Source organism: Macaca mulatta, chromosome 16, assembly GCF_049350105.2.
Source record: "Macaca mulatta isolate MMU2019108-1 chromosome 16, T2T-MMU8v2.0, whole genome shotgun sequence".
NCBI lineage: Eukaryota > Metazoa > Chordata > Mammalia > Primates > Cercopithecidae > Macaca > Macaca mulatta.
The window spans coordinates 43800418-43810470 of NC_133421.1; the positions used below are offsets into that span (position 1 = coordinate 43800418).

At 40.6% G+C, this 10053-nt stretch overlaps 1 protein-coding gene across 1 annotated transcript; it reads left to right on the forward strand.

Annotated features, from left to right (window-relative positions):
• The first annotated feature begins 7369 nt into the window (after nucleotides 1–7369).
• CCL11 (C-C motif chemokine ligand 11) lies at nucleotides 7370–9255 on the forward strand. Its single transcript, NM_001032874.1, is given in 3 exon segments — nucleotides 7370–7445; nucleotides 8664–8775; nucleotides 9150–9255. Coding segments are annotated over 3 exon segments (294 nt in total).
• Nucleotides 9256–10053: the final 798 nt, after the last annotated feature.

Below are 10053 nucleotides of genomic sequence, written 5' to 3' on the forward strand. Positions count from 1 at the left end.
CTCTTCTCCTCCAAAGGATCACAACCCCTCACCAGTAAGGAAACAAAACTGGACGGAGAATGAGTTTGATGAACTGACAGAAGTAGGTTTCAGAAGGTGGGTAATAACAAACTCCTTTGAGCTAAAGGAGCATGTTCTAACCCAATGCAAGTAAGCTAAGATCCTCGATGAAAGGTTGCAAGAACTGCTAACTAGAATAATCAATTTAGAGAAGAACATAAATGACCTGATGGAGCTGGAAAACAAAGCATGAGAACTTTGTGAAGCATACACAACTATCAATAGCCAAATTGATCAAGTGGAAGAAAGGATATGAAAGATTGAAGATCAACTTAATGAAAGAAAGCATGAAGACAAGATTAGAGAAAAAAAAGAGTGAAAAAGAATGAACAAAGCCTCCAAGAAATATGGGACTATGTGAAAAGATCAAACCTATGATTAACTGGTGTACCTGAAGGTAATGGGGAGAATGGAACCAAGTTGGAAAACACACTTCAGAGTATTATCCAGAAGAATTTTCCCAACTAGCAAGACAGGACAACATTCAAATTCAGGAAATACAGAGAACACCACTAAGGTACTCCTCGAGAAGAGCAACCCCATGACACATAATCGTCAGATTCACCAAGGTTGAAATGAAGAAAAAAATGTTAAGGGCAGCCAGAGAGAAAGATCGGGTTACTCACAAAGGGAAGCCCATCAGACTAACAGTGGATCTCTCTGCAGAAACCCTATAAGCCAGAAGAGAGTGGGGGACAATTCAACATTCTTAAAGAAAATAATTTTCAACCCAGAATTTCATATCCAGCCAAACTAAGCTCCATAAGCGAAGGAGAAATAAAATCCTTTACAGACAAGCCAAGGGATTTTTTTTCACCACCAGGCCTCCTGAAAGAAACACTAAATATGGAAAGGAAAAACTGATACAAGCCACTGCAAAAACATACCAAAATGTAAAGACCAATGACACTATGAACAAACTACATTGTGATGACAGGGTCACACTCACACATAACAATATTAACCTTAAATGTAAATGGGCTAAAGGCCCCAGTTAAGAGACACAGACTGGCAAATTGGATAAAGAGTCGAGACCCATTGGTGTGCTGTATTCAGGAGACCTATCTCACATGTAAAGACACACATAGGCTCAAAATAAAGGGATGGAGGAATATTTACCAAGCAATTGGAAAGCAAAAATAAACAAACAAACAACAACAACAACAAAAAACAGGGATTGCAATCCTAGTCTCTGATAAAACAGACTTTAAGCCAACAAAGATCAAAAAAGAACACTCCTCAGCAAATGCAAAAATGAACACTCCTCAGCAAATGCAAAAGAACGGAGATCATAACAAACCGTCTCTCAGACCACAGTGCAATCAAATTAAACTCAGGATTAAGAAACTCATTCAAAACTGCACAACTACGTGGAAACTGAACAACCTGCTCCTGAATAACTCCTGGGTAAATAGCAAAATTAAGGCAGATATAAATAAGTTATTTGAAACCAATAAGAACAAACACACAATGTACCTGAATTCCTGAGACACAGCTAAAACTTCAGAGAGAAATTTATAGCACTAAATACCCACATGAAAGAGCTGGAAAGATCTAAAATTAGCACCCTAATATGACAGTTAAAAGAACTAGAGAAGCAAGAGCAAACAAATTCAAAAGCTAGCAGAAGACAAGAAATAACTAAGATCAGAGCAGAACTGAAGGAGATAGAGACATGAAAAACCCTTCAAAAACTCAATGAATCCAGGAGCTGTTTTTTTTTTTTTTTTGAAAAGATTACCAAAATACATAGACTGCTAATCAGACTAATAAAGAAGAGAAAAGAATCAAATAGACACAGCAAGAAATGATAAAGGGGAGATCACCACTCATCCCACAGAAATACAAACTACCATCAGAGAATACTATAAACACCTTTACACAAATAAACTAGAAAACCTAAAAGAAATGGATAAATTCCTAGATACATACACCCTCCCAAGACTAAACCAGGAAGAAGTCAAATCCCTGAATAGACCAATAGCAAGTTCTGAAATGGAGGCAGTAATTAATAACTTACCAACAAAAAAAGGGCAGGACCAGACAAATTCAAGCTGAAATCTACCAGAGATACAAAGAGGAGCAGGTACCATTCTTTCCGAAACTATTCCAAACAATAGAAAAAGAGGGACTCCACCCTAACTCATTTTATGAGGCCAGCATCATCCTGATACCAAAACCTGGCAGAGACACAACAGAAAAAGGAAATTCAGGCCAATATTCCTGATGAACATTGATGCGAAAATCCTCAATAAAATACTGGCAAACCGAATCCAGCAGCACATCAAAAAGGTTATCCACCACAGTTGAGTCAACTTCCTCCCTGGGATGCAAGTCTGTTTCAACATACGCAAATTAATAAACATAATACATCACATAAACAGAACCAATGACAAAAACCACATGATTATCTCAATAGATGCAGAAAAGGCCTTCAATAAAATTCAACACCCCTTTATGTTAAAAACACTCAATAAACTAGGTATTGATGGAACATATCTCAAACTTATAAGAGCTATTTATGACAAACTCACAGCCATATCATACTGAATAGGCAAAAGCTGGAAGCATTCCCTTTGAAAACCAGAGCAAGACAAGGATGTTCTCTCTCACCACTCCTATTCAACATTGTATTGGAAGTTCTGGTGAGGGCAATCAAGCAAGAGAGAGAAATAAAGGTATTCAAATAGGAAGAGAGGAAGTCAAATTGTCTCTGTTTGCAGTTGACATGATTGTATATTTAGAAAACCCCATCGTCTCAGCCCAAAAACTCCTTAAGCTCATAAGCAACTTCAGCAAAGTCTCAGGATACAACATCAATGTGCAAAAGTCACAAGCATTCCTATACACCAATAATAGGCAAACAGAGAGCCAAATCATGAGTGAACTCCCATTCACAATTGCTACAAAGAGAATAAAATACCTAGGAATACAACTTACAACAAGAGATGTGAAGGACCCATTCAAGGAGAAGAGAACTACAAACCACTGCTCAAGGAAATAAGAGAGGACACAAATGGGAACACATTCCATGCTCATGGATAGGGAGAATTAATATTGCAAAAATGGCCATACAGTCCAAAGTAATTTACAGATTCAGTGCTATTCCCATCAAGCTACCACTGACTTTCTTCACAGAATTAGAAATAACTACTCTAAATTTCATATGAAACCAAAAAAGAGTCTATATAGGCAAGACAATCCTAAGCGAAAAGATGAAAGCTGGAGGCATCATGCTACCTGACTTCAAACTATACTACAAGGCTACAATAACAAAAACAGCATGGTACTGGTACCAAAACAGATACATAGACCAATGGAACAGAACAGAGGCCTCAGAAATAACACCACAAATCTACAACCATCTTATCTTTGACAAATCTGACAAAAACAAGCAATGGGGAAAGGGCTCCCTGTTTAATAAATAGTGTTGGGAAAACTGGATAGCAATATACAGAAAACTGAAACTGGACCCCTTCCCTACACCTTAGACAAAAATTAACTCAAGATGGATTAAAGACTTAAAGGTAAGACATAAAACCATAAAAAACCCTAGAAGAAAACCTAGGCAATAACATTCAATATATAGGCATGGGCAAAGTCTTCATGACTAAAACACCAAAAGCAATGGCAACAAAAGCCTAAGTTGACTAGTGGGATCTAATTAAACTAAAGAGCTTCTGCACAGCAAAAGAAAGTATCATCAGAGAGAAAAGGCAACCTACAGAATGGGAGAAAATTTTTGCAATCTATCCACCCAACAAAGGGCCAATATCCAGAATCTACAAGGAAACTAAAAAAAAATTACAAGAAAAAACAAACAACCCCATCAAAAATTGGGCAAAGGATATGAACAGACACTTCTCAAAAGAAGACATTTATGTGACCAACAAACATACGAAAAAACGCTCATCATCACTGATCATTACAAAAATGCAAATCAAAACCACAATGAGACACCATCTCACGCCAGTTACAATGGTGATCATTAAAAAGTCAGGAAACAACAGATGCTGGAGAGGATGTGGAAAAATAGGAACACTTTTACACTGTTGGTGGGAGTATAAATTAGTTCAACCATTGTGGAAGACAGTATGGCAATTCCTTAAGGATCTAAAACCAGAAATACAATTTGACCCAGCAATTCCATTACTGGGTATATACCAAAGGATTATAAATCATTCTACTATAAAGAAACATGCACATGTATGTTTATTGCAGCACTATTTGCAATAGCAAAGCATTCAACCCAAATGCCCATCAATAACAGACTGGATAAAGAAAATGTGGCACATATATGCCATGGAGTACTATGCAGCTATACAAAAGACTGAGTTCATGTCCTTTGCAGGGACATGGATGAAGCTGGAAACCATCACTCTCAGCAAACTAACACAGGAACAGAAAACCAAACTCCGCATGCTCTCACTAGTAAGTGGGAGTTGAACAATCAGAACACATGTACACAGGGAGGGGAACATCAAACACCAGGGCCTGTTGGTGCATGGCAGGCAAGGGGAGGGATAGCATTAGGACAAATACCTAATGTAGATGACGAGTTGATGGGTGCAGCAAACCACCATGGCACATGTATACCTATGTAACAAACCTGCACGTTCTGCACGTGTATCCCAGAACTTAAAGTAGAATAATAAAAATAAAAGATACATTTTCCAATAAAAAAAAAGAAAAACTCTTTAGAAGTCAAGATTTTGTTTTCACAAGGGGGATCCATTTCCTGCCCATCACTCAGGATCATTCCTGATCAAGGCCCCTCATTCATCAGGCACCAAATCACAGGCAAGAAATGGATTTACTCTAGGTCCCTGCTGAAAAGGAAGCCTCCAAGAAAGGAAGAGAAAAAGCCCTTGAAGCTGCCCCTCCTTGCTAGAGATGGTCAGTGAGCTGGATGAAACAGCTGCACAGCTTGGATGTCTAAAGATTGATTTTATTTATTTCCACTGAGCCACTGAGGTTTTTCAGGTTCAGAGTAAATCCAAAGCCCATTAACTCCAAAGCCGTTTTTTGAGGAAAACACAAAAATGAATAATCGATTGCTGATAAAGTCTTTTAAATAAAGTCCTTTAAATTCCCACCAGCGTTATGAAATCATTCTTACTACAGAAACAATCATTGAACCACGTCAGACAAACTCCTCTGAGGTCAAGAATACTCCAAATTTATTCTGTTGACACATTTTTAAAAACCTCATATCTGCCACATGTGCAACTCAGGCATTCTTGGAAACTATCTCTGGTGTAGCCTGCTTTTACTTGGAAGCAGTGGGAAAACTTGGAAGAACATTTGGAGAAATATCCAGACTCTGAGGTCTTTCCAGCATTCCCAATCTGCCCTTCTTTATTTTTATTTTATTTTATTTTATTTTTATTTTATTTTGAGATGGAGTCTCACTCTGTTGCCCAGGTTGGAGTGCAGTAGCATGATCTCTGCCCACTGTAACCTTCATCTCCTGTGTTCAAGCAATTCTCGTGCCTCAGCTTCCTGAGTAGCTGAGACTACAGGCACCTTCCACCATGCCCGGGTAATTTTTTGTATTTTTAGTAGAGACAGGTTTTCACCATGTTGGCCAGGCTGGTCTTGAACTCCTGACCTCAAGTGATCTGCCCGCCTCAGTCTCCCAAAGTGCTGGAATTACAAGTGTGAGCCACTGTACCCAGGCCTATTTCCTAATAATAAAAAATAGTAACTTCTACTCACTGAATATCTATAGTGATCTAATCATTCTTCTAAGCACTTTAGATTCATGAACTCATTTAATTCACACTACAATTCCCTAAAGTACACATGATTAGTATCCTGCTCTTACCCTAGCAGAGACTGATTAAGTAAGTTGTCCATGGTATCACAGCTAGTCAGTCACAGAGTCGTCATCCAAATGCAGACATCTTGGATTCAGACTCTACATTAGACTAACCCATCTGGAATAGAGCAGGAAAGAACAAGGAAGACTCAACGTTTTTGGCCTCTATTTGGTAATTACGTTTTTAGGTAATTATAGACCCATTATCCTGGATGGGCACTTAGAGACTTTGTGGAACAGCAAGAGCCCTCTGTCATCCTGTGCCCATGACAGACATCACCAGTCAACCACAACACAGTATTTAACTAACGCAAGGCAACTCCTCAGAATCTTTAACATTCTTGTTTGTTCTCCTGTACCAATCAATCATTTTGATATGAGAGTGTGCAGGAAAAAAACAGGAAACAGGTTTGCAGTACCTCCACATCGGTATTCAATGCTGTAATCCACTGCAGTGGCTCCATTAAAGACTATGCCTCCCTTACACCCTCTCCAACCAGGGTGCCTAGTGTTATGAACAAAGGGATAGGTATGGGTTCTTGTGTCGCCTCAATTTTTGATATTTTTAGCCGTCAGATACCTTGTCTGCAATGTGTGCTCAGAGAGTAAGGGGGAAACTAGATAATTGATTTTCCAAATGTGTTCCCTAAATGTGTTCTCTGGGAAATAAGGGCACAGGAGGCTGCCTATTCTGTTTCAGACAAATCCCCTTCACTACAGTGTATTTGATGAGTTGGGGTTTGTTTTAATTCCATTTGGAAAAGGGCTTCAGCAGCTAAGCAAATGGTTTAAAAGTGCCCCAGAAGTCAAGATTAATAGAAACTATCAGTTCTGATGTCCTGTCAAGCTAAAATTGCAGGGCACTAAGATTCTATGATCACTCCACTAAAACACAGCATCTAAGCTGTGGTGTGTTGTCCTTCCTGTTTCAGAGATGCAACCATGTGCAGGGCTACTGAGCTCTCTCTGCATCTGGGTGGGAGCCTAGTGGAAGTTTTGGGGCTCCTTACTGGTCTCCAAAATCCTCAAGACCATGTGAACACAGGAATCAAAGAAGGTTCTTAGATCAATCCCCAGGTCCTTGGTTTTCTTGCTCCTTTCCACCACTACAGGTGTTTAATTTCAACTTATCCCCCCGGCCCTTGGTTTTCTTGCTCCCTTCACTCAATACAGATGTGTAACTTCATTTCGTAATCACATATTCCCCTCCTTTCCAACAGCAAGATCCAGATGGATTAAAAAATGCACCAAGTCCCTCCCACTAGCTTGCCTCTCTTCTGTTCTGCATGACCTCCTAGGATCTGGAATTTGGTCAGCAATCCAGAAACTCCTTCATCATGACCCTGCATAGGCAAAGACTTCCCTGGAAGCTCCCTCACGGTCTGCTCCCTATAAAAGGCAGGCAGATGAGCCAGAGGAGCAGAGAGGCTGAGACCAACCCAGAAACCACCACTTCTCACGCCGAATCTCACACCTTCGGCCTCCAACATGAAGGTCTCCGCAACACTTCTGTGGCTGCTGCTCGTAGCAGCTGCCTTCAGCCCCCAGGGGCTCACTGGGCCAGGTAAGCCCCCCAACTCCTGATAGGAAAGGTAACCATCTTTAGAGCTACCAGGTCAGCAAGAATCTTTAGAGACTCACTGGAAATTCTCCATCCGAAAAATAGGGAAATGGGTTTTGTGGGTGGACAAGAAATGGCTCATCCTCACATCCAGTCACTGGAAGAGCCAGAACTAGAAGCCCAGGCTCCCAAGGCTGTTCCCCACATTCAAGAGGGATGCTGAGTGCATCCATATCCAGCTATCCTTACAGTGTTTAAGAATGGGGCACTCTAAAGAATGGCTCTTTCTTACTGTGGACATGGTGGGCATTTTTGGCAGTGGGGGAGAAGGAAAATCTGTTGATTAGAAGCTCAATATGTTAATTCAACTCCAGGACAGCTTTCAGAGCCAGTGCCTAAGAGAAGAACGAGGTCCCAGGGGGATCTCTTGAGGTGACTTATTTTGACACTGTTTGGGAAAGTTATCTAGGAGATTTGTTCCATAACTCATTTTCCCATACTCTGGTGACAAATTTACTGAGTGTGTCAGTCCCCCTGAGCCAGTGCATGGCATGGTAACAAACAGTTCTAAATTATCAATGACTTAACAGAATTAACTAAATTAACAAAGTTACCTTCTCACTTCTACTAAATATCTATAATGTATGGGCTCAGGCTTCTGCATTTTATACTCAGGATTCTAGACTGTTGGAGAAGTTGCCCACAACAGGGAACATTGATGGATACTGTGATAAAGAAAAAGGAAGCTCTCAGGAGTCTTGCATAGGCAATGCACTGTGGCTCAAAAATGATACCCATCACTTTGTCTCCTCCCTTATTGATCAAAACGAATTAATGCCTCCAACAAACAAAAGTTGTCAAGAAATGCGAGTCTACCTTGTGTCTCAAAACTAAGGATGGAGAATATTTGGTGAAAATTACCATGACCATCACATGGCCACGTAGGTCTTTATAATGACAGAGCTAGCATTTGTCACACTGACCAAGCTTTTTCCTTCCCCTCAACAGTAATGATGAGTCCTCAGTGCACAGGGGAGGATGCTGAAGACACAGGACAGCATCCACCAGACGCATAGGACTTCAGAGCAGAGGGATTCTCCCTCCACCTCTTGCAATTTCTACCTTTCTCCTAACTTCCTTTACAAAGTCATGCTTGGAAATGTATATGTATCATCATGTGGCTCGTTTTTTTCTCTGTGCATTTTTTTCCCCAAAATTCAGCTTCTGTTGCAACCACCTGCTGCTTTACCCTGACCAATAAGAAGATACCCCTTCAGCGACTGGAGAGCTACAGAAGGATCATCAGTGGCAAATGTCCCCAGAAAGCTGTGATGTAAGTAAATAAAGCTCACCCTCCCTTAGACAAAAAGTTAATGTCTAGGGCACAGAGTCAAGAACTGTGTCACAGTTGCTGGGAGTCATAGACTCTGATAGTTTGACCTCTGGTCCAATTCATTAATTTTCAAAGTGAATGTTCACTCCCAGCTCCCTGCCTGGGAGCTTGCTGTGGTCATATCAATTTCTTCAAGTTAAGAGCAAAGATGGTTTTACTAGGCCTTCAAGAGCAGCAACTAACCCAGGAGTTTCATCCTTCCTCCTCTCCATGGCAACCCTTTGTCTAGTGGCAAATGGTCCTTAAATATTTAGGGTCAAATGGGCAGAATTTTCAAAAACAATCCTTCCAATTGCGTCCTCTGTCTCCTACAGCTTCAAGACCAAACTGGCCAAGGATATCTGTGCCGACCCCAAGAAGAAGTGGGTGCAGGATTCCATGAAGTATCTGGACCGAAAATCTCCAACTCCAAAGCCATAAATAATCACCGTTTTTGAAACCAAACCGGAGGCTGAGTGTTGCCTCATTTGTTTTCCCTTCTTACAATGCATTCTGAGGTAACCTCATTATCAGTCCAAAGGGCATGGGTTTTATTTAATATATATATATTTTTTAAAACCTATTGTATTTAATTTATTGAGGCTTTAAAACATATCCTCCATGAATATCAGTTATTTTTAAACTGTAAAGCTTTGTGCAGATTCTTTACCCCATGGAACCCCCAGTTCGATCCCCTGCCACAAGCGGGCAATGTTCCCCCTCTCCTCTCTTCCTCCCTGGAATCTTGTAAAGGTCCTGGCAAAGATGATTAGTATAAAAATGTCATTGTTCTTGTGAACCCAAAGTGTCACTCATTAAATGGAAGTAAATGTTGTTTTAGGAATACATAAAGTATGTGCATATTTTATTGTAGTCACTAGATGTAATTTTTTTGCGGGAAATCCACATTGAGCTGAGGGGGACTAAGGTGATTGTGGCCGGGAGGGGCTTGGTTATGGGGGTGGGAACTGTGTCCCTGGGAAATGACTTTTTGGCTTAGCTGGTCTTCATTGAAATGCAGGGTGAAACTGACAAACCCATTTCAGCCTTCTATTCCCATTTTCAACAGTATTTCCCAGACCCCAACACATCAGCCATGAAAATATCAGGAGCTTTGCCACCATTCCTTTTCTCCCCACCCCATACTTGCCGCTCCTGGGACCTATTTTAACAGCCCTGTGGTATCTCCCTCTACCTGACCCTGCTCGTCGGTCTTCCAACCCAAACTAGGCAGACATG